This window comes from Schistocerca nitens, chromosome 4, assembly GCF_023898315.1.
Source record: "Schistocerca nitens isolate TAMUIC-IGC-003100 chromosome 4, iqSchNite1.1, whole genome shotgun sequence".
In the NCBI taxonomy this organism is placed as follows: Eukaryota; Metazoa; Arthropoda; class Insecta; order Orthoptera; family Acrididae; genus Schistocerca; species Schistocerca nitens.
Window position 1 is genome coordinate 121,833,090 of NC_064617.1, and position 26,516 is coordinate 121,859,605.

General features: G+C 42.4%; 1 protein-coding gene across 2 annotated transcripts in view; it reads left to right on the forward strand.

The window, feature by feature from the left end:
* LOC126253071 (solute carrier family 22 member 7-like) overlaps positions 1–26,516 on the forward strand; it is a 561,992-nt gene that overhangs the window by 490,198 nt on the left and 45,278 nt on the right. For both annotated transcript variants that reach the window (XM_049954162.1, XM_049954161.1), the window contains one exon: positions 8,535–8,703. In XM_049954162.1, the coding sequence (XP_049810119.1) occupies positions 8,535–8,703 (169 nt within the window). The remainder of the gene's footprint in view (positions 1–8,534; positions 8,704–26,516) is intronic.

Sequence of the window (26,516 nt, forward strand, 5' to 3'; positions counted from 1 at the left end):
TTTTAACAATATTGGCAGCGATGAACATATTGAATACAAGATGTATATGGAAAATGAATTCGAGAAAATACTTAAATATAAGAATCACAATAAGAAATATGGTAACATGCTCCGAATTGTCTTCAACAGAATGGGTATAGGTTAGGAACTGGATTCCTAGTAGAGAAGGAATGGGTTGGGCCACGTTCCCGACCCTGAGCTCACCTGTAAGTCACACATGAAAAATAAATCAATAGTACAGCAGATACTAGAATATGACAACAAACATCTGGTGTCTGATATAGAGGAAGATCTTGAACTCCCTATGGATGCGTTTAGAAGGCTGGAACTGACAAAAATAACAAGCCAGTGAAGGACTTTGCGATGTCGCTGTTCGCGACTGCTCTTCTGTCCACGTAATTTACCCTGGAAGGAACACACGTCAAGGATTTACTGAATGATTAATTTGGGTCTGGGAAATTATGATGAGGAACCGGCTGCAGAAGAAGAAAATGTGCATGCTGAACCGCCACCAGTTGAAGATGACAGTGAATGTGCTAAATTGTGCTACTGCTAAAGACTCATTCTTCGAATGCTGTAATTAATGACTGCAATTATCTGACACCTTATTTATGTCATTTCATTGTAGCCATTTTTGTTACTGCTTCTGTGAAATAAAAAAAAAGTGGTTAGAAAAAAAAAGTGGTTAGCGTTCAAGCCCCGTAATCACTGCATCGCTGGATCGAGTCCCGTTCGTCAGTTTTTTTTTATTTTCGTCATTTTCTTTACTATTTATATTAAAGTTCATATAATGGGAAAATACGTGTAAACTGATGAACTTTTGTTAAATTTACAATCTTATCTGGCAGTCTACAAATTTTTATTATCACAAATAATATAACATTCATAACTATCGACTAGTAAACGACGAAACGCATAAAGTGATACTGAAATTGTATGCTTGTCCATGTCTTCAAAATTGTTCGTATTTCATCGAAAGAGAATGAGAAAGTGCTTCTCTTGAAGACGCTATTAAAATACACTCGATACTGCATGACGAATTATCAGCACCGATATTTGAGGAGATACTGCGTTATGCATGGTTTGCTTCAAAATTATCGGCTGAAAGAGGTTTTTGAAATTGTTAACGAGGTTTATTTTTCTACGGAAAACCTCAAAAGACCTTGCATATGCGGAAACATAGCATTTATTCAATGCAGCTGGCGCCGTTTAACTTTATGTTTTACATGTTTGTACGAAAAATACCATCCTGCAACTTGTACTCGTAATGTCGAAAGAGACGATTAAGCCGTCTGTGCCGGTCAAAACTTGGAGGTAACAAGTCGTTTCGGGCTCCTTCCAGGTATAAGGGATTGCTCAAATCATGGACAAGCATACATTTTCAGTATCCTTTCATGCGTTTGGTAGTTTATTAGTCGATAGTTATGACTATTATATTATTTGTGATATCAAAAATTTGTGGACTGCCAAATAACATTGTAAATTTAATAAAAGTTCATCCGATTACACGTATTCTTCCCATTATATCAATTGTAATATAAATAGTAAATAAAATGACTGTGTTGAAAATAAAAAAAAAAACTGACGAACGGGACTCGATCCAGTGATGCAGTGATTACAGAGCTTGAACTCTAACCACTCGGCTGCCGCCCCTTCATGATAAAAATGGCCACTCACAGATGTATGTTTAACGACCGAAATTATCTTGCGATTTTCTCAATAACGCTTGAGAAGTACGCGCTACTGCTTACACATTTTGTTGTCCTCGTGGAGTACTACTAGTGTATGAAGTTTCCAGTAAATCCGCGTCCCAAACGTCGTGGCCTCCCCTTGTAAGTGCTAAGCAATGCTCTAGGTCGCGTATAGAGCGACGCCGCTGGACAGTCGGTGATTGGAGACGAATTGTCTAGAGTGATGAATCACGTGATACCCTGTGGCAATATAGTGGAGGGGTTTGCGTTCGGCAAAAACCTACTGAACGTTACCTAAGATCATGTGTAGTGTCAACAGTAAAGAACCCTGCAGTTGGTGTTATGATATGGCAATGCTTTTAGTAATTACTGTCTACTGCTTTTCCTGCACTTAAGAAAACAACGCTAAATTCGGAAGCATATCAACTCATTTAACAGCACCGTGTACTGCGCATGGTACAGGGCCACTTAGGATACGTTATTTGTTTGGATTAGCACGACAACGCACCCTGTCACAAAGCAGCATCTATGAGGCAAACGTTTGTGGACAATAACATTCCTGGAATGGACTGGCCTGTCCATAGTCCATACCTTAACCTAATGGAACACTTTCCGGGCGAGTCATAACGTGTGCTTCGCTTAAGACTCCAGTGGCCAGCACCGCCTTCTTAATGTGGAGAGGCCTTGCACTGCACTCGACATCAAATGGGCAAACAGATGTAGTCAGCACGACTACACGTAAAGAAACGGTGGCAGTTGACGAGGATAAAACAAATAATAACGCCGAAAGGAAAAACGCTACAGTTAGAAAACCAGTCAATATGAAGCAGCTGTATGAAGACATGATGGTATTTATTGAAAATGAATTTTCTGGGCAAAAGATGACACAGCCCAAGAGCAAGCGAACTAAAAGTGGAATTATTTGCAAAAATATCGCAATGCGCTATAAAGCAGGCTTTATTAACTAGCAGCGCAGTTCGGAACACCTACAAAAATAAAACGAGAGAATATTCACGAAACTAGAGAAAACATGCAGATGTGTGGTACTAACCGAGCGACCCAGTAGAGATGCAAGCAAAACAGCTCCTGCAGCTGAAATCACAGCAGAGCAAGCAATCGAACAAAATATTTTTCTCATTAAGTCAAGAACAAATGAAGAGGCAAAGACAGTGCAACAAAAGCTGACGAACTTAATGAACCAGACCAAAGAGAAAAGCAAACCGATAATGTAATCGTCTTCGAAATTGCTACATGAAGGGTCACGAAACAGACAATCAACAACAAAAAGGTGCAAGAGAAACTGATTCGTGAATAACCTAAGATTAAGAGACCTTTAATGATTGTGTACCACATCCCAGTGGACACAAATGCAAAGACACCGAAAGACACAATACACTTGAGGAACCCTGAAGATGAACTGCCCAAGGAAACCTTCGGAAACGGCTTTACAGTCCGATTCAGTACAGAACCAGTGGGAAGAAAAGTGTTCCATCAAGTTACTGAAATGAGAGCCCTCAGGTTATAACAGCACTCGTGAAGCGACAAAAAGTATGTCTTGGATTTCATTCGTCTTCAGTGAAAGACACTCTAGTAGTGAGGAGGTGTTTCTAACACCAAGACCTGGCAGAACATAAAACATTGTGATAAACAATTAGTAATTTGTGGACATTGTGAGTAAAAAGGCCAGATCAGAAAATACAGCATTAAAAACAAACAAGTGGCAGTGTGTGTGCCATGTAAATACAGATGTAAAAATACACGGGGAAGAGAGATGAATGTTACACATATCAAATCCTCCTAACAAAGAAGAATTTTAAGAACGAATTATGGAGAGGCGTCTCATGCCATTAGAAAGCAATGAGCACTCTAATGATACCATAAAGTGTGTTCTATGTAAGGAACATAAATCACCAAATAGGAGGGGGAGGGACGACGAAAGAACGAGAAATTTCTGCCAATAAGTGGACAGTAAATACCATAGAAGAGAACATGTGACACAGACCCGCGAAAAATCAGGAAAAAAGTTTTCAGAGAAAATTCAAAACTATGTGGTATAAGACGGAAGCAAGATCACAGACGGTTATAGGAGTGACATTATACTGCAAGTTATCAGGATTTATTGATAGAAACTGGGTAGTTCTTGGTAGAATGCGACAGCACAAAACCTGAGGAAAATACTGCACTGCCTAAAGAAGTAAGAGATGATTCTACAATGCAGGGTATGAATCAGCAACAAAAACAGTACGAAACCCAGAGACAGTTCATACAGGAAACAAGCATCTACTGCAGAGAAGTAAACAATAAAACACAGAGGGAAACAGATCCGCGACACATTTATAAAAGTGTAGTGTAATGGCGACTTCTGCTACAGAATGTATCAGGATGACCAAATGTAGCAGGGAGACACCAAATGCAGTGCGTGGGTGCCAGGAGGTGCCGTATTAAAATTCGGTGAGAACTTTCCCAAATGATTTATTGTTTCAAACTACAGTGTCCTCGTTCACCTCTGTCTGCGTCACTGGGCCCCGCAATGCTGAGGAAGCACCCCAGCAGCCTGTGCAATACAATGCTGTGTCGTGCCGGCCTTGACTGGCCCGCTAAGTTCTGACGATGTCAGGATGGGTGCACCAGCAGCTGACTCAGCGCCCACCATCCTTGATGTCTCCGTGCTGCTCTGCCGGGAGACGTAGGCCATTCACGCTGTTGCTTCTTCGTCACTGGCATAGCTGAGATCACGGCGCCAAGCGCCCACGATCCGGCGTCCGAATCTGTGACCCTCATCTCGGGATGTCTCCGGCGTTCGTTGCGAGCTGAGACGACTGCCTGTGGTACCAAGCCAAACAGTGGTGCACCACTGTTTGGCTGTGGACGCCGCGTCGGCCTCAGAGGGTCGAACTAATGATCTGCCATGGACTGGGACACTGGCACTACATCTGTTGCTGCGTGTAGCCGGTGGTGTGACATGCCTCGCCATCCAGGAGAGCTGCCACACTTGAATGAATCTCGTTGGAAAACGACACCCATTTGTATGTGGCTGTGCGCCTCTGTTTTGCTAATGTGCCGCTCCAAGTCACATATGCACCACAACTGGGTTGCGCCAGTGGGCCCCTTCTGCCTGTAGTTATGCCATGAAAACTGCTGTGTTTACTCTTTTCAACAGTTCGACGACTCCTTACTTTGCAACCGCTGTTCAGTGTAACTTACTGCTATCTGGCCCGCACCTGGCTGTAACTTGTGCTCAGAAATGTTGCACCGAATCTAACTTTCCTATCTTAAACTGTGGTGCCGCTACATTATTCCCCTTTTTGGAAAGACCCAGTCCCTGGGTCGACCCTTAACTAGCTCTTAACTTGTCTGGGTCAGCACCTATTTCATATTTCCTTACTACCAGAAAACTTAAATGTGACCTAGTGCCCTTAAAACACATTACATGAAACAAAACGTAAAAATTCCGTACTTGATGATCACTGCCCGATCAACCCCTTACCTACTCACCTCACGCCCTCGGTATCCAATGCACTGGGACTTGGACTACCCTTGGTTCCCTTTTGGAATTAGCTCTCTGCCTGATCAGAAAGTAAACAACACACAACAACACTGTGATAACACTTGGCACAGAGGTGCTCAAAATGATTGTTATTTGCCGTTGTCTTTCCCTATACTGAGCGACATGTTGAACAAGCTGTTCGGCTGATATGCGCTCCTCTTACCCTAAAATGAACTGGTTTACGGATCTCAATCCATCATTTTATAATGTGATGTTGATATAATACACAGTGATTTTTACAAGTTAAAGACCTCTTGTGAGGTAATACATCACACATAAATCAGTTTGTACATACATTTTATAAGAGTGCGGAGAGACGATCTGGTAATGATGGCCCATTGTTCTCACCATCATAAGCTTTTAGTTCCCTTTTGTTTAGTCACAAGCACTGGCAATTATTGCGTTGGTAGAACACCATTGGTTCGCTTTGTCAGTGTCTTACCTGTGCGACATGAAACGAACAAAGAAAACAACATTTTAGTACAAACGTTATACGCAAAGCACGTAATTAAATAATACACTTTAGTGCCTGCCTGGTGTGTTGGTCAAGCAGGAACTAAGGATGGTGCATTTAGCTAATATCTGGAACACCATATATTCCTCACTCCAGGCTGAGCGACCTTAAGTTTGATTTTAGAATTTCACCATTGGGAACAAAGATTTGATACATTTTTTAACGAAACTGACTCTCTTCTCAGTGAGGACTGACGGCGTCGATAACTAGTCGTTTCGCAAATTCATCGCCTTTATATTAATAATGGTAATGAATGACTAACATCCGTTTGTCACTTACTTTGTGACGTTTATGCAGTCGCTTAGCAAAAGTTTTAATAATGTTTTCTACATAAATCTACTTTAAAAGCCTCATAAAACTAAGTTTCATGTAACTCTCCACTGAATGTCTTTAACATTAGTTAGCCTTCGAACTCTCTCTCTCTCTCTTATACGAATACACGAGGCAATATTAACTGTACTACTTAGAAGACAGCTTAACGAAAGGTGAACTACATTTGTAGCATTTGTAGATTTGAATAAACCTTTTGACAATGCTGGGTGGAATACTCGCTCTAAATTTCTGAAGGTAGCAGGGGTAAAATACAGGAAGTGAAAGGCTGTTTGCAACTTGTACAGAAACTAGACGGCAGTTCAAATGGCTCTGAGCTCTGTGGGGCTTAACATCTGAGGTCATCAGTCCTCTAGAACTTAGAACTACTTGAACCTAACTAACCTAAGGACATCACTCACATCCATGCCCAAAGCAGGATTCGAACCTGGGACTGTAGCAGTCGCGCAGTTCCTGACTGTAGCGCCTAGAACCGCTTGGCCACCCCGGCCGGCAGACGGCGGTTATAAGAGACGAGGTGCATGAAAAGGAAGTAATGGTTGAGAAGGAAGTGAGACAGGGCTGTAGCCCATCGCCGATGTTATTCAGTCTGTACAATGAGCAATCAGTAAAGTAAACCAAAGAAAAATTTGCTGTAGGAATTAAATTTCAGGAAGTAGAAATAAAAACTTTGAAGTGTGCCTATGATATTTTAATTCTATTAGAGACAGCAAAGGATTTGCAAGAGGAGTTGAACGGAATTGACGAGGAGGATATAGGATTAATATCAACAAAAGCATCCTAAGGATAATGGAATACAGTCGAATTAAATCAGGTGATACTCAGGGAATTAGATTAGGAAACGAGACACTTATAGATGGGTTTCGTTATATGGCAGAAAAATGACGGATGATGGCAGAAGTAGGGGTTAGAAAATCTAGAGTGTCAACGGCAAGCCTTCTGAAGAAGAGACATTTTTAACATCGAATATGCGTTCAAGTGTTAGGAAGTCTTTTCTGGAAGTATTTGTGTGGAATGCAGCTATGAATGGAAGTGAAACGTGGACAATAAACAGTTTAGATCAGAACAGAAGGTTTTGAAAGGTGGTGTTACAGAAGAATGATGAAGGACAGATGATCAGATCACGTAGCCAGTAAAGAAGTGCTGAATCGAAATAGAGAGAAAAAAATTTATGACGGAACGTGATTAGAAGAAAAGATTAGCTGACAGGAAACATCATGAGACATCAAGGGATCACCAATTTAGTATTGGAGGGACGTGTGGGAGGTAAAAATTGTAGAGGGAGAGCAAGAGAAGAATACAGGAAGAAGATTTAAGAAGATTCACAAGGATGTAAGTTGCAGCAGTTATTCGGAGACGAATACTTGCGACTTCACATAACAAAATTAATAAGAATGTAGCATAAGTAACGTGTGTCATACACTGAAGAATCAGCATTCTTTCATACCTTAGAACTGCTGTGTTTAGTCCCTATTAGTGCTGAGTTATTTTTACATTCCATAATTTAATATTTCTTTACACGAAAAAAAAAAACAAAAACAAAAAATAACATTTTAGTACACACATCATACACAAAATACGTAAATAAATAATACACTTTTCTCGGCTAGCTAATTTGGCTGAAGGGGAAACTAAGGACTGTACAGTACACTAAAATCTGCAGCAGCACAAAATGGCACTCTAACAAAATCACATACGGCTAAGGGTATGCTCAATCTTAAGCAGGTTCTGTCTTATTCTGTATCCTTGGTTTCCTTTGAACTAACTCAACTCTGTTAGCTGTAGGGATCCGTTTACCTCCAAACTACAGCGCATCGTGGTACTGACGCATAAAGATCGTAAAAAAAACACCCTGGATACTGCTAGTTTAGATTTGTAGACACACTCTAAACAATTTAGCCACAAGTATGAAAATATGTCGCAAAACATATGTCCCTAGCCCCCTGAACAAATTTCAGTATGTCAACTGACTACTTCCAATAATAAGAGCACAACTTTCATCACTTTCAAAACACGCAGTTTCATGTTGTGACGTGTGAGATGAGTGCGTAGAAATTTGCGTGTAATCGCATTATAATAACAACATGCACATGGTTTCTGTCAGCTCCTTTATGTTCTCTAAAGCCGTTTTTATTTTTGTGCTTTGTTGGTAATATGAAATTTCTGCGAGGCAATTTATATGATCTCTTCATTATATGTTAATCTGATCGAACTCTGGTTTTGGTCGTATAATATTTTGCTCTATAAATTTAATGTATATGTTATGTAACCTTAAGCTGTATGTGGACTCAGTATTATTCATTTGTTTGTTGTTATGCTAAGTGTTGCATTTTATTTGTAAATGTTAGTGTACACGGTAATATGGAAGTGTATCACGTGAAATAACTTAAAATAAAAAAGCGTGACATTTTAAATTTAGTAATTAAATAAGATACTGATTTTGATATTTCAGGGACGGAATTGACGGATATCAGAAACCGCTCTTGTGTCAATTGCATGGCATACGTTGGTATACCTATAGGATTGGTGTCCGCCTGCTTGTGTGTTCAGATGTTTCCCAGCTGGAAGCACTCCTTGCTTTTTGCAGTACTGTGCTGCCTTATATTACTACTCTTCTGCAGGTAAGATGATGGGTATATACGAAGGCCTGCTGATAGGCGATTTGAAATTTAATAATACGAGTAAGTTGAAAACGTAAGTAACTTACTTGTTGTTGCAGAGGTATCAACAACTATGTGCGTGTAATAAATGGTACTTCCTCTTCTGTAACCCTTTTTTTGTGGACAATGTATAGAGGTGCATCTCTCAAGGAACGTCGAGCACCCTTTGCTGATGTCGGTGGCCACGTGTTGTGGCGTGACATCGAAATCGTTGACGAGCCGTTATCATTCATGACCGCTGAAATGTCGCCGACGCGCTCATATCTCCCAATGGGGCTTCACACGCTATCTGATTAAAAGTATCCCGAGACATACTGAAACCGGTTCCGTCTTGTCTTGACTTGTCCTACTTCGCAGTAAGTCTTGTAAATTATTTCTTGGGGTTTTCGTGGTCCTTTTTGTAGTATGCCGCCGGGTGCAGCGATCTGGATGCGTCACTCTGACCAAAAAACTCCTGCTATTGTTTCACTTTGTAACGACAATGCTATTTTGTAAATATTACTGATCATATTTAGGCATTAGCAAGATACACAACCTGGCCCCAAGCAACATAGTTCATTGTTATTGAAACCTGGTTGGTAGGTACTCAGAGAGCGCACAGGATAAGGTTATGATTGTGGATGGGGCTGTAAACAGTTACTGTGAGTTGCACAACCAAACACACAACTTTATTTTTCTAAGAACCACTTGTTAACACATTGTTTTAAAAGATCACAATTAGACAATACGGCTGAAGGCCTAGTTAAAGAAAACTTGAGATGCTTTCTGGGCTGAAGGCCCAACACCACACCAAAAACAAGAATGGCTCAAGGCCTGGCTTAGAAATCAAAAGCAATAAATATAGAAGGTAAAAATAAAAAAAACATGCAATAGAAAACAATTAGCGGCTGAAGGCCTACACTACACATCTGAAGGACAACTATAATTAAAACACATTAATAAAAATTTTTTCTAACCAAGAAGTTTCTTTTTGAAGTTACAACAGAATGGCCAAAAGCCTAATTAAAGAAATATTAACTTATTGCACGCCTGAAGGCCACAAAGAAATTTGAAACAACTGCTGAAGGCCTGAAAAACAAGTCAGACAAACAATTTAAAATAAAACCCTTCCTTCTTATAAAAAAATTTTCCTTTGAAGAATACACACAGCTGAAGGCCTTATAAAAGGGGTTCACGTAAATCCTCGGCTGAAGGCCAAACATAACACGTTGAACGACTAACGGCTTAGGGCCTGGATTACAAACAATATCAGATAGAACAAATTTTCAAGAAAAACAATTTTTTTTAAAATAAAATCAATATTCAAAATTTTAATTTAACACGGCTGAAGGCCTTTACGTAAAATTTAAAAAAAGAACTGAATTAATACATGGACAAAGGCCTCGGACAATACTTCAAACTAAAATGAAAATCACAATCTAAAACAAACAGAACAAGAGGTGCTCAGATGTGTTACAAGTGTCGGCCTTAGAAGGTAGCTCAAACGTAAGGTGAGGTGAGAGAGACAGCCAACAGTTGAAGTTAAATAATCGGATGGCCATTTAAACTAGAGATGGCCCAAGGGCCAACCAACAAGTTAAACAATTCTCCTCCGTCCGACCAACAGCAGAAAATATCGGCTGAGGACTAGGATATGAACAGCACTACAACTTCAGAAATTGGCGTCTAAAAACAGCCAAGGGAACAAAATATGTACCAAACAACTTAAAAGGCTGTCGAACTACATGCCTGCTGGACAGCATCAACACGAAGAGGAAAGGCACACTACCGGAAAACTATGCAAACTACCAGGGCAGGTAACTGGGGCGTTAATGGCCACAGGGCAGAAAATACCGCTGGTACACTTCACTGGCAAGTAACAGTCAATCTAATAATTAATCACAATATAGAAGACGGCTGCAAGATTTCGCTGACTCCAACACATCGTACATTGCTGCTAGCCCAAATTTCCCAGGGAGCAACAACCCAAAAATGAACGAAGAGATGTCACAATAGCTGAGGCTTCATTACAGGTTAACTGATCACTCAACTTCAGCGTCCAGGTACAGTGGCCAGTGAAAATTGTCGCTCTCGCAGCTAGCATCTCACGATCCGACTGTGCATGCACGCCGCCAGCTGCCCCAGCCTGCCCTCGCGCCGCGGGACATCCTCGCTGCTCCGTACCAACCGTCTGACTGCCTGCAGCATGCAGACAGCATTAAAATAGCTGCTCAGTCAAAACAACACAAGCCACACACGGTTCCACGAAACACTTCCACAAACAACTCGAACAATACTAAAACCAGTGACTGAGAGAACCCAGAAGCGGTCGGCGACCAAATACACGTCGTCCAATGAGACAACCGACCGAACGACCAACCAAGGTCGTTCGCACTCAATTCATGTGTGTCAGCAATGGTCGAACGAGTCATGGCTGTCTCTACCTCACTGCTGCTCCGTCCCAACTCAACTCCCGATACACGATGACCCAGAAATACTAGTAGTCGCTCCAAAGATAGAACGACAGTGCTCTTATCGATAAGCGCTGCTGCTGCCACTCACGGGCAGGCAAGCCAGCAACTTAGTGACGCCAGTAAATCGAATAAGAAACGGGACGGCAGTACCGCAAAGACAAGATGTCAAGTAATAAACGGCACGAACACGAGCTGCACACAGCTCAATTGTGTATTGTTTTAATATTCTTAATATGGAGTGCGTGTGAGGAGCAATCAATGCGCCGTTTATTCACACGCCATACAACGGACTGCGTCGATTATTTAAGATGGCCTGCATTACGTTTCGGTTAAATAATTTATGATGTTAAACTTCCTAGTCTTTTCTAACATACAAGGACCAGAAATATGATTTAATTAGTTGTCAAAAAAAGTTCTGGCTAGCTAACGTAAAATATTACCAGAGATTTTATTATCTGCTTCGTACTGAACTTTAAAGTAAACATACAGCTGTCGCTATTAATATCTTTGTGGTTCGTATCGAAATGTTCACACTAAAAATTCTGATTACAATCATTTTTTAAACTTTTCGGCCTATTTAGTTGAAAGTAACTTCTGAATGAATTCTCATTAATGATCGGTAATTTCCAAGAATGAATGAATATCGAAGTTGCGGGGTCCAAACGATACATATCGAACTTGCGATCTTAAATCGATCATGCGTCTCTAATGGCGGGCGTTATGGGTATGTTTACGGTGGTCGCTACAGCAACGACAAAAGAAGAGCGTTACAAAAATACTTGTAATTGCAAAGGAGATGGCTTACCTTACTCATCGTCGGTGTTGTAATCATGTGAAAGCCCATTATGGTGGTCTGGATGGATAATTTGGAAGAGTCGAACCAAGTATTCTTCCTGATACTCGTTCGTTTTCCGCACTGTCCGCAGTGAAACTGTAAACGGTATTTCAGCATCGAAACTGTGCTTACGAAGTTTTACACACTTCGAACCACCACAGTCGACTTAGTCCCTTCTTTTCTCGTCCGGTGGTACTCCATATTTGCTACAAAAAGTCGAACAATTTTCTTCGCTGGATAAACATGGAATTAGATTTTTCCATGTGAGAGACTCCGCCAAAGAAACGTCAGAACACGAGACATTCCACTCAGAAACGACATAGATCGTCTGGGATTCCCTAGCAACTCAAAAATAATTCATGGAGGTATGTAATTTAGAGCAACTACGGGAACGACGGAAAACAGATCAAAATGACGATCACAAATAATTGATCTTAACGCCCATCACCAGAGTCGCACGATGGATTTACGATCGCATGTTCGATATGTATCGTTTGGACCCCGCGACATCGATAGGAATCATTCAGTTAATTAATATTTCTCTCTCCTCATAGTTTCAACTTTGTGAAGTAATAATTTCGCAAAATGAAATTATTGCCGACTTCGCAGAGGGATATCTTAGGTTAAATAACTTACACTGTTTAAAATAAATGTTGTTATATTTTCAATATTACCTTTACACAGCACGGATGTATAAAACTTTTACTGAAATCTCAATTAAAATGCCTGAAATCAAATAAATAACCCTATATTAGTAACAAGAGCGAGCAAAAAGTTAAGTATGCGAGAAAAAGAAGTGAGCTAATAATGTCGCGTAGTAGCCTATATAGACCGCAACAAATTACGACATTTCATTCTTTTATTCCTTTACTTACTACTCTTACAGACTACATTGTATTTAAATACTATCGAACTTAAATATTTCATTTTATTACTGAAAAATAATAAAGGCAGATTAAAATACGTTACCTACAGCTGGCGAAAATACGAGAGTGGTTTCAATATTACTGGACATTAATATCGGGGTGTTCCACTGAACGTCTTTGTCGCAGCCTGAACTGTGCTGTGAACACTTTAAATAAGGTGTTTAAATGTCTGTGAAGGTATGGCAGCCCATTCTTCCTCAAGGACCGAAAGCAGTGAAGGTAGTAATGTAGCACACGGGTGTCTGCAGCGAAGTTGACCTTCCAAGTCATACCAAAGGTGTTCTATTGGGTTCAGCTAGGGCTCAAGGAGAGCCCAGTCAATATCAGGAATTTTATTGTCTATAAACCATGTTTACGTGTCGGGTGGTCCAGTCCTCAGAATGCATTGTTGTTGTTGTCGTCTTCAGTCCAGAGGCTGGTTCGATGCAGCTCTCCATGCTACTCTATCCTGTGCAAGCTTCTTCATCTCCCAGTACCTACTGCAACCTACATCCTTCTGAATCTGCTTAGTGTATTCATCTCGTGGTCTCTCTCTACGATTTTTACCCTCCACGCAGCCCTCCAATACTCAATTGGTGATCCCTTGATGCCTCAGAACATGCCCTACCAACCGATCCCTTCTTCTAGTCAAGTTGCGCCACAAATTTCTCTTCTCTCGAATTCTGTTCAATATCTATTCATTAGTTATGTATGTTATCTACCCATCTAATCTTCAGCATTCTTCTGTAGAACCACATTTCGAAAGCTACTATTCTCTTCATGGCTATACTCCATACAAATACTTTCAGAAACGACTTCCTGACAATTAAATCTATACTCGATGTTAACAAATTTCTCTTCTTCAGAAACACTTTCCTTGCCATTGCCAGTCTACATTTTATATCCTCTCTACTTCGACCATCATCAGTTATTTTGCTCCCCAAATAGCAAAACTCGTTTACTACTTTTAAGTGTCTCTTTTACTAATCTAATTCCCTCAGCATCAATTTCACTACATCCCATCATTCTCGTTTTGCTTTTGTTGATGTTCATCTTATATCCTCCTTTCAAGACACTGTCCATTCCGTTCAACGGCTCTTCCAAACCCTTTGCTGTCTCTGACAGAATTACAATGTCATCGGCGAACCTCAATGTTTTTATTTCTTCTCCATAGAATTTAATTCCTACTCCGAATTTTTCTTTTGTTTCCTTTAGTGCTTGCTCAATATACAGTTTGAATAACATCGGGGATAGGCTACAACCCTGTCTTACTCCCTTCCCAACCACTGCTTCCATTTCATGCCCCTCGACTCTTATAACTGCCATCTGGTCTCTGTACAAATTGTAAATAGCCTTTCGCTCCCTGTATTTTACCCCTGCCACCTTCAGACTTTGAAAGAGAGTATTCCAGTCAACATTGTCAATAGCTTTCTCTAAGTCTACAAATGCTAGAAACGTAGGTTTGCCTTACCTTAACCTAAGATAAGTCGTAGGGTCAGTATTGCCTCATGTTCCAACATTTCTACAGAATCCAAACTGATCTTCCCCAAGGTCGGCTTCTACCAGTTTTTCCATTCGTCTGTAAAGAATTCGTGTTAGTATTTTGCTGCCGTGGCTTATTAAACTGGTAGTTCGGTAAATCTCACATCTGTCAACACCTGCTTTCTTTGGGATTGGAATTATTATATTCTTCTTGAAGTCTGAGGGTATTTCGCCTGTCTCATACATCTTGCTCACCAGATGGTAGAGTTTTGTCAGGGCTGGCTCTCCCAAGGCTATCAGTAGTTGTAATGGGATGCTGTCTACTCCCAGGGCCTTGTTTCGACTTAGGTCTTTCAGTGCTCTGTCAAACTCTTCACGCAGTATCATATCTCCCATTTCATCTTCATCTACATTCTCTTCCATTTCCATAATACTGACCTCAAGAACATCGCTCTAGTATAGACCCTCTATATACTCCTTCCACCTTTCTGCTTTCCCTTGTTTGCTTAGAACTGGGTTTCCATCTGAGCTCTTGATATTCATGCAAGTGGTTCTCTTTTCTCCAAAGGTCTCTTTAATTTTCCTGTAGTCAGTATCTATCTTACCCCTGACATTTGTCCTCTAGCCATCCCTGCTTAGCCATTTTGCACTTACTGTCGATCTCATTTTTGAGACGTTTGTATTCCTTTTTGCCTGCTTCATTTACTGCATTTTTGTATTTTCTCCTTTCATCAATTAAATTCAGTATCTCTTCTGGTACCCAAGGATTTCTATTAGCCCTCGTCTTTTTACCTACTTGATCCTCTGCTGTCTTCACTATTTCATCTCTCAACTCTACCCAGTCTTCTTATACTGTATTTTTCCCCCCATTCATGTCAGTCGTTCCCTTATGCTCTCCCTGAAACTCTGTACAACCTCTGGTTTAGTCAGTTTATCCAGGTCCCATCTCCTTAAATTCCCACGTTTTTGCAGTTTCTTTAGTTTTAATCTACAGTTCATAACCAATAGATTGTGGTCAGAGTCCACATCTGCCACTGGAAATGTCTTACAATTTAAATCCTGGTTCCTAAATCTCTGTCTGACCATTATGTAATCTATCTGAAACCTGTCAGTGTCTCCAGGCTTCTTCCATGTATACAGCCTTCTTTTACGATTCTTGAACCAAGTGTTAGCTATGATTAAGGTTATGCTCTGTGCAAAATTCTACCAGGCGGTATCCTCTTTCAATCCTTACCCCCATTCCGTATTCACCTACTACATTTCCTTCCTTTGGAAGTACAAAAGCTAACAAAATAGGATCATCGATCTGTTTTGTAACACCTCTGTTTTGTAACACCTTGCATAATCATAGCGTTACCCGGCCTGCTGGTAGCTGTTTGGAAGTCACGAGTGATTCCTTCTGCTCACTTCATGCGTTGTTTTACAGCCACCATCAGAAATGCTTGGCAGTCCCTCTCCGTCAGTATATGAGGTCTGACTCGACTTGGTTTAGCTGTAGTTGTTGCTTCAGGTCTCCAATTCAGAATCGCATTACCGACGGACGTCTGGAGCAACTTTATGTAAGTTGAAATGTCCCTGATGGGTTCCTCACTCAGGTTGCATCCAATGGCTAGTTTATGTTCGAAGTCACTGAGCTCTCCTGATTGATACATTCTGCTGTTAGGTCTGCTGTTTCTCTGTCAACTGCACTGTACTCTCCACCTCAGTTCAGCCGGCCGGGGTGGCCGAACGATTCTGGGCGCTTCAGTCTGGAACCGCGCGACCGCTACGGTCGCAGGTTCGAATCCTTCCTCGGGAATGGATGTGTGTGATGTCCTGAGGTTAGTTGGTTTAAGTAGTTCTCAGTTCTAGGGGACTGATGACCTCAGATGTTCCCATAGGGCTCAGAGCCATTTGAACCATCCACCTCAGTTCTTCATGGCGAGTCCAGCTCTTGTGGTATCTAGTTGTCAGTTTTCGTTACATGGGTATATTGAAACCTCCCTTCAGATCAAAACGACGTGCCAGAATTTTGTGGCTAGAACTTCTCAGTAGTATAGAAGAAACATTGAACATAATCTAGCTGTCCAGTCATTACAAGTTTAGGTTCACTCTAAGTCATGACGTTATGGACTGTAATCATACAAATATTCCAGGCACGAGATTCACATTACTGGCATGGTTCACTAGTAGTTTCGTCATATCTTCTGATTCCGATTATCAGACTCCTAAAGATTCTGAAAAATTAAATTCTCAGCTTCCTGGAAACTTACACTGCAGAATGTGGTACAGTTGTCCGTATTAGCAAGACTTCAGAATGATCTGACTTGGATACAAATTTTGGTAAATTATTTTGGAATGCCGAAGACTTTCTCAATCAATGTATAACATAACAACGCTGGAAGCAAAATACGCTGCGGTTTTTACAATAGAACTGGCTTTTGCGTCATAATAAGGCTTTACTTTTCGAAAGTTTAAATGTATTATTGTATAAGGACTTGTTTTATCACCCCTGGCTTTCGTGTGTTGCAGATAAAGTACGTTGGAAAGTACACTCATGCTCATAAATTAAGGATAATTGCAGAATATGGTGCCATACAACGTGACACTACACAAAACTGGCACTGATAGCATAGGCACTTAGGGAACACACACGACACAGCTCTGTAAGTCCACGGTACTGATGATAAGTTGAGAAAACCCGTCCGGAAACACATGTGCTACAAAACGCCATTGTTTCCTGTGAATGTACCCCGACATCAGTATGGGATATGATCAGCATGTACACGTACACAGGCCGCACAACGGGTTAGCATATTCTGTATCAGGTGGTCGAGCAGCTGCTGGAGTACAGCCCCCCATTCTTACACCATTGCCTGTCGGAGCTCCTGAAGTGTCGTAGGGGTTTGAAGACGTGCAGCGATACGTCGAGCGAGAGCATCTCAGACGTGCTCGATGGGGTTCAGGTCTAGAGAACAGGCAGGCCACTCCGTTCGCCTGATATCTTCTGTTTCAAGGTACTCCTCCACGATGGCAGCTCGGTGGGGCTGTGCATTATCATCCATCAGGGGGGAGGTGGGACCACTGCACGCCTGAAAAGGTGGACATACTGGTGCAAAATGACGCCCGATACACCTGACCTGTTACAGTTCCCCTGCCAAAGAAATGCAAGGGTGAATGTGCATCAGTCCATAATTCCACCCCACACCATTAAACCACGACCTCCATACAGGTCCGTTTCAAGGACATTAAGGGGTTGGTATCTGGTTCCTGGTTCATGTAAGATGAAAACCCGGCGAGAATCACTGTTCAGACTATACCTGGAAACGTCCGTGAACATAACCTGGGACCACTGTCCCAATGACTATGTACTGTGTTCTTGACACTAGGCTTTATGGGCTCTCCTGTGACCAGGGGTCAGTGGAATGCACCTTGCAGGTCTCCAGGCGAATAAACCATGTCTGTTCAGTCGTCTGTAGACTGTGTGTCTGGAGACAACTGTTCCAGTGGCTGCGGTAAGGTCCCAAGCAAGGCCACCTGCAGTACTCCGTGGCCGTCTGCGGGCACTGATGGTGAGATATCGGTCTCCTTGTGGTGTTGTACACTGTGGACGCCCCATACTGAAGCCCCCGGACACGTTTCCTGTCTGTTGGAATAGTTTCCATAATCTTGAGATCACACTTTGTGGCAAACAGAGGGCCCGTGTTACGACCTGCTGTGTTTGACCAGCCTCCAGTCGCCCTAGTATTCAACCCCTCATAACGTCATCAATATGAGCCGTTTTGTGCACATAGTCGCCATTAGCACGTCTGAAAACGTCTGCACACTTACTCGCTGCACCGTACTCTGGCATGCACCAGCACACCTCTGCGTATGTGGAGTGCTGCCAGCGTCACCGTGCGACTACCGCAGGTCAAATGCACTGTATGGTCATACCCCGAGGTGATTTAAACCCGCAAACCGCCCACCAGAGCGTTGTTTCACCATGTATCAGTATTATCCTTAATTTATGAGCATGAGTGTACTTATACTTTGTTATTTTTCTTGACGAATATATCTGCCCCAGTTGTACTTGACATCTCTTTTATTGGGTACTAAGCTGAGGAACAATATATTACGTACAACCTATTAAAAGAAAACTGGAACCGAGTTTTGAAAACAGTATCCGACGCCTTACAGCTGAAATGCCACGCAACCTCCACGATCTTCAGTCTTCCCTCCTACCACTGGTATTAGTTCCGTTGGCGGCCACTCTCCCAGGAGTCGCATTGCCTGCTGGCCGGTCCTGCTGGGCTTCCACGGTATGCGCCGGACTGGGCACTTATGGTGGTAACCTACTTTTGAGGTTCACAAATTGGTATTCTATGGCTTCTATTGCCTTCACGTTCATTTCTTAAGCCCATACCACATGTGTTGTCGTTCACTGTTGGTTCATAGGTTACGTTACTCTGGCACTGTGTTATTATTTCTTGTTCCATTCATATCATCTTTCAGTTAGGGTCCGTTTACCCAGTGTGGTACTGGTTGACTGAGAGAACTTTCTCACGCCTCACCTGCGCGGGTTCTCGCATGCTACTAGATATTTCCTGATTTTGTTACATGACTACTGCGACTTTCTCGTATGCAGTCAAGGTGTAACTTGATTTGCATATTTGTATGGGTTCCTTTAATGTTAATTAACTTGATGAAGGCTGCCTCTTAGTTTTCCTTGTTCCTTTTTTGTAGCGCCTTGCAAGCTCCCAACGACTGGTATTTAGATCGTAAATGTCGTTAAATCTCCCTGTCTGTGGCAGGCTGAGAAGGGAGTTTGCTTAATTTTATCAGCAGGGATTACTTTTATTCATTTTTATATAAGCCTGCTGTGGGGAAGGGTCTTATGCACACTTTTTCTCTCTCGGCAGCGTAACCTTCCCTGACCATTCTGTCCGCTTTAGAATTGATATTTAGGCCCATCATAGTTCAGAATAAATCTTATCGATTGAATTTGAAGTCGCAACGGACAACGCAATTGTAATTTTGGGGATGGTCAGAGAAAACTACATCCTGCACGAATCTAGTCTTGTGCCAATAATTTTAGTAAAGGGGTGGCGTCACTGATATGATTCTCTTTTCTTAGGTATGGTTTAAATGAGCAAGCCTAGAACGGAAATTACTTCGAAAAAGAAAGTTCATTTTATTTTAACCAACATTAGACAAATTTGCGAAGTTACTTCTTAACAATCTTTTGAATACACATTTCACTAATTCTGCTTTGAATTTTCATTTAACTATGGACAAAGATTATTTAACTATGCACATAATTTATTTCTCCTTTGAATTACAAGCCGTGTTGCCTTTGATTTGCATCGTCCTGTGGGAGGAAGGAAAATCTTGGAGAGCACGTGGTCACTACTACTATGCTGATACATGCACGTGCACTAAGTTATCACTGAAATGCAAATATCGTAACTATTTCTCTATGCAGATTTTCTATGTACAGTGGCTGGCACCGAGCAGGACTCGTGGCTGGTATCTCCAGCGCGAAGTGCTTGAATACGAAACGATTCATCTTAGAAAAGCTACACTCGTCACTAAATTTTCAGTAAGTTGTTAAACATCGACACACGCTAGCATAAATGTTCAGCAATCGCAAAAACTAGCTACAACTCCCTCTATTAGCTTTCTCGGCGGTTTCAGTTTGAAACTATGCACCACGTGGCGGGTCGTAACGGAAATCTCGAACGGAGAAGATTATTCTTATATCAGATAAATTGAACAAAAATCAATAAATGGTTCTTAATTAATCTATCGCGAAAAAGCCTCTGATAAATAAATTGTTAACATTAAACATATTTAAACATTCAAATACCTTTGTCCTGAATTCGACGCAGCGTTCTGAAGGAACGTCTGGTCGCTTGCCTGTCTCCCAAAAAACTCCTCTTAACCGTTGCGCGGCTCTTTCTCCCGAGCAGCGCGAGGTGGTGGGGGAGGCCCATGACCAACCTCTGGTAAGAAAACGTTTTTTTTTTTAGACTTTGCACCTCTGGTCTAACCATCCTGTTCCTGCTCTTTGCCTTTCACTGACTGTGTTAAAGTTGGTGGAAGATTCTGAGACCCACGACATCTTTGGTTTGTCTGCTACCACACTCAAAACATTCACACCTGACCACGTACTTTAAGGAGAGGTGCAGAAATGTAAAAAGGGACACAGGAAGTGCATATTGTAATGAGAATAAAAGACTTTGATCCATAATTGTTTCTACATGCATGTAATTTGGGGCTGAGATTATTTCACTGTTCATTATGTAAAGTAATTGAATTTATGCTGATAATGTCTATCAGCTGATAGCAACATAACACTGATTTTAACAATGTAACGAAACCTATTGTGACGTTACAGCCTGAAGATGGAATTTGTATCCTGAAAGCTGGGTCGTGTCAATTATTTCATCCAAATAAAGGATTCGTCAAGTGCAAATGGAGCGGATTTATTAGTCATGGAATTATCCACAGTTGTGAATATGACGCAAAGAGTATATTATGTTTGTATGTTACGCCTGTACTCATCAGAACGGAATTCCAATACCTTGCAGTGCTAGATTCAAGCTGCCACCAAATAGTGGTGTTAACCACCTCCGAAACTGGACTATACAGAGATCGATAAGCCCATACACAACTCAGAACAATAACAAAACCCATAAAAGTTTTTGGTAGTCGTGTCATCGGCTCACGTAGGTGTGATAAGCTCACTGGACAGAAAAAGTTGTCACCCCGTGCGCACGCGCAGTAGGATCCTTATGTCTTTACAGATGGCGCAGCGATCGAGTCATGCGCTGAACTGTGCGCTAACTACCTCAGCGTGAGCTCAGCGAAATAACATCCAGTGGGACATTTATGTTTCTAGCGGACATTGGACGTAAATGTGAATGAAAGTAAGGACGTGACCGAGTGGCAAAAAAGGGCACTCGTGTTCCGCTGCGAACTGCTGACGTGACTAGAAGGAGAAGTTTAGCATATGTGGCGATGGAACACAAGAACTGTGACCGGAAAAATATCTGGACTGGACAGACCGGAGACGCGAATCACGGCTTGTGAATCAAAACCGCTTCCCAATCCGACAGGAATCGCTGCAGTCAGTGAATAAATGTCCACCCGCACCTGCTAGCGAGAGAACATAGCAACGGGAATTGCATACAATGGACATTTGGAGTCGGTCACACAACCACACAAAAAAAATGGTTCAAATGGCTCTGAGCACTATGGGACTCAACTGCTGTGGTCATAAGTCCCCTAGAACTTAGAACTACTTAAACCTAACTAACCTAAGGACAGCACACAACACCCAGCCATCACGAGGCAGAGAAAATCCCTGACCCCGCCGGGAATCGAACCCGGGAAACAACCACACAAAGACGACAGTACAAATGTTATGTATTTACAACAAAAAAATTTCAAAGGATTTGAGGAACATGTGACTGGTTTTATGAACACCGTCCCCACTTCTCACTATATTACTTCTCGACCGACGTGCAACATCATCCGACTTGAATGCCACAGTATATGTGTGGGATAGGTTGGAACAGTGGTAGAGCGCATCTCTGCAGTTTATTGGAACTGCGTCCTGAGATCCACGGCTAGCGGCTTACGTCGGCTGCGACGTACCTGCACAATCTTGTGGACACGTATCTCAACCGAATAAAGGCGGTTATCAAGTCCAGGGGAGGAATTATACGGTATTTGATTATGCTTGTAATGATTTCTGCAGGGTGACCAGTATCTTGTCCGGTGAGATTATCATCACAAATAATGTCTTCGTATTGTGTAATCTGCTATGAATTTCCTACTTCACTGCAACAACTTTAAAAATGGGCGTTATGAGAAACAACGAACGCAGTAAAAAACAAATCGAGGATACCACTGTAAATCGAGTAATGTAACCAGACACGGCCGACGAATTCGTCTACTGTAAGACAAGTCATTTGTATACAGACGAAGACTGTAATATATTTTCGTTCAGCATCCTCAGATTTTGAGAAAAATACCACTTCATGATGCGAAGTGGATTCAAAAACGACGGGATCAGTAGATAATTTGCAGCTGAGCATTTTTCATCAGCGTGGATGGGTCTGCAAACGCGTATTTAGCTACATATCGAGGAAAGAAACTGTTACAACTGTCGTTTCTATACCCGTAACGTAAATGAGCCGCGCTCTCTCCCAACTATGCGTTTTCGTGAAGTTCGCTGTCTGTCTGTGTTTGGTTTCCCCCCCTTGTCGCGGTTACATCATGGTTCTTCTTCCCTCTACCTGTGGCAGCAGTGATGTGTATCGATATTCGCGCCGTGTGCCATCTTTGATTTGGTGCATACAGTTTCCGGCAAGGGGGTCTGGAGGGAGTCGGTCGGTTGTTCCGAACGAGGGAAGTTCTCCGCGTGGTGCAGTCGGCTGGGGCCGCTGGCAGCCCCTGTGCAGTGTTGGAGCGTGTGTGGAGCTGTCCGATCGCTACGAGCTTCGTGGTTCACCGACCCACGAAGTCAAAGTTGAGTAGTGGTTTCAACTACCCAAGCCACGTCTGTTCATGTTGTGGTGGTTCGCTTCGGTGGTTCGCTGTTGGGGAGGTTTTCCGGTGATTAGCACTGAGTGGTTCTACTGCTTAGCCGCCATCTGGAACAATGAACTATTTTGGTCGACTACGATCTGAGTGCACCATGGAATTTTCTGTCTTGCGGCCGTTAGTGTTCCGGTTACCTGCCCTGGCCACTAGCGTAATTTCCGGCAGGATCCTTTCCTCCCTATTGTCGCTGTACAACATGGTGTACAATTTTGACAGCTAATACATACTTCACGTTTGTAACATTGCCGGTTGGGGTTCTCATGTACTGATAGACGGGAAGCAAGTTGTTGTGTCGGTCGGTCCGTGGCTGCACCTTAGCTGGGTTCCGACAGATCAAGTATAGCTGGGCTCACCACCTGTCTCACCTAAGTGAACGAGGGCAGACCGACATCCCTGGAGGCCTTCTGAGTGCCACCTGCTTTTAATTATCTCTTGTCAGCTATTTTAAATTTTGGGCTTATGGTTATTGTTTGTTTCTTAAAATTTTGCAAAATTAATTTGAAATTTACCTTTCAAGCTTAAACACTGCGGCCTTCTGCCTTTAAAGATTATGGTAATATATTTTGAAATTTTGAAGTTTGATTGTGGCCCTCAGCCATTGGTATTGCACCTTGCATATGTTGTTTCTTTAAATTATTTTATTGCTATCTTAATCGGATTTTTTATTTTGTTGATTTTTAAGATCTCTTGTTGTTAAAAACGCTGGCCTTCTGCCTTTAAAGGTCTATGGTAATATATTCTGAAGTTTTGAAATTTAATTGTGGCCCTCAGGCATTTGTGTTGCATCTTGCATATGTTGCCTTTTGGGTTTTAAATTATTTTATTGCTATCTTAATTGAATTTTTGATTTTTTAAGGTTTCTTGTTGGCCTTCTGCCTTTAAAGGTCTATGGTAATATATTCTAAAATTTTGGAAATTAATTGTTGCCCTCAGCCGTTTGTATTGCACTTTGCGTATGTTCTTTTTTAAATTATTTTATTGCTATCTTAATTGGATGTTTATCTTCTTAAGATTTCTTGTTGGAGGCTTTCAGCAGTGAAAGAGTTGCTAAATTACAATAAATGACAATTAGAAGCAGAAACTGACCTCAACCCTTGGCCCTGTCCACAACCCTATTACCTGTTTTGCCCAGCGGGTTTAGCGGGCGTATCAGTAAACACTGTTCAGTATACACTGTGGTGACGAAAGTCACTGAAAACCTTCTAACATCGCGTCGGATACCCTCCTGCCCGGCATAGTGCAGCATCTCAACGTGGCACAGACTCAACTACTCACTGTTGGAAGACCTTTGCAAAAGTATTGACCCGTGCTGTTTCCATTGCCGTCGAAAATTGCGAAAATCTCTCCCGCTGCAGGATTTCGTGCACACACTGACCTCGCGATTATGTCCCATAAATGATCGATGGGATTCACGTGGGGCGATATGGGAGGCCAAATCATTAGCTCGCGTTGTCCACAATGTTCTTGAAACCAATCGCGAAAGATTTTGGCCTAGGAGGATAGCATTGCTGGTAAACGTCGCATCGACAACGGCGTCATTATAGACACATTAGGGAAGGATGGCGAAGGAAATCGGCCGTGCCGTTCCAAAGAAACCATCGCGGCATTTGCCTGAAGCGATTTACGTTCAAAATGGCTCTGAGCACTATGGGACTTAACATCTATGGTCATCAGTCCCCTAGAACTTAGAACTACTTAAACCTAACTAACCTAAGGATGTCACACACATCCATGGCCGAGGCAGGATTCGAACCTGCGACCGTAGCGGTCACGCAGGTTCCAGACTGAAGCGCCTAGAAGAGCACGGCCACATTGGCCGGCGCGATTTAGGGAAATCACGGAAAACCTGAATCAGGATGGCCCGACGCGGGTTTGAACCGTCATCCTCCCGAAAGCGAGTCCACTGTGTTAATCTTTGCGATTGTGAGCCTGTGATATGGTGTACCATTATTTGACAACATGTAGTTCATGAATGGCTGCAGATAGTCTCCAGGTAGCCGCAGGTAACCATTTTCAGTCATTGATCGGTTCAGTTGGACCAGAGGACCCAGTCCACTGGATATAAACACAGCCCATAACACTGTGGAGCTTGCACAGTGCCTTGCTGACAACCTGGGTCCATGGTTTCGTGGGGTCTGCGCCACGCTTGAACCCTACCATTAGCTCCTACTAGTTGAAATCGTGATTCATCTGATCAGACTACGATTTTCCAGTTGTCTTGAGTTCCACCGATATGGTCACGAGCCCAGGAGAGGTGCTGCAGGCGATGTCGCGCTCTTAGCACAGGTGCTCGCGTCGGTCGTCTGCTGCCAAAGACCTTTAACGGCAAATTTCGCCGCACTGTGCTAACGGATACATTCGTCGTACGTCCACATAGATTTCTGTAGTTATTTCGTGCTGAGCTGTTGGTCTGTTAACACTGAAAACCGTACTCAGACGCCGCTACTCTAGTTCGTTAAGAGAATGCCATCGGAACTGCGTTTTACGAGGTGAGAAATAATGCCTTGAAATTAGGTATTCTGACACATCCTTCACACTGTGGATCTCTGATTATTGAATTCGCTAACGATTTCCGAAACTGCATCTACCATGCTTCCAGCTCCAACTTCCACCCCACGTTCACGTCGTGCGTCCGTAAACTCATTGGAGACCTTTTCACATGAATCACGTGGGTGCACATGAAAGCTCCACCAGCGCATCGCCCTTTTGTACTGTACCTGGAGTACGCGATGCTACTACCATCTGCGTATCTGCATATCGCTATCCGACAATTTTTCTCACCTCAGAGTATTACAAAAATGGGTATATGTGGGCATGTGTGTGGGTGTGTCTCCGTATGTATGTTCAATGTCTCTTCCTGAATCACATGACCAATTTCTACCAAACTTGATACACATATCCGTTATTGTCAGGCATCAGTTGCTCTCGCCATGGCAGCCACCTACCTACTGCAGTTCAAGAGATATGACTTCATAAACAATGAGATGGGTGAAAATGTCTCATCATTCACGGAGTATTAATACACTACTGACCATTAAAATTGCTACACCACTAAGATGACGTGCTACAGGCGCGAAATTTAACCGACAGGATGAAGATGGTGTGATATGCAAATGATTAGTTTTTCAGAGCATTGGCACAAGATAGGCGCCGGTGGCGACACATACAACGTGCTGACATGCGGAAAGTTTCCAACAGATTTCTCATACATAAACAGCAGTTGACCGGCGTTGCCTGGTGAAACGTTGTTGTGATGCCTCGTGTAAGGTGGGGAAATGCGTACCGTCACGTTTCCGACTTTGATAAAGGTCGGATTGTAGCGTATCGCGATTGCGGTTTACCGTATCGCGACATTGCTGCTCGAGTTGGTCGAGATCCAATGACTGTTAGCAGAATATGGAATCGGTGGGTTCAGGAGAGTAATACGGAACGCTGTGCCTGATACCAACGGCCTCGCATCACTAGCAGTCGAGATGACAGGCATCTTATCCGCATGGCTATAATGGATCGTGCAGCCACGTCTCGGTC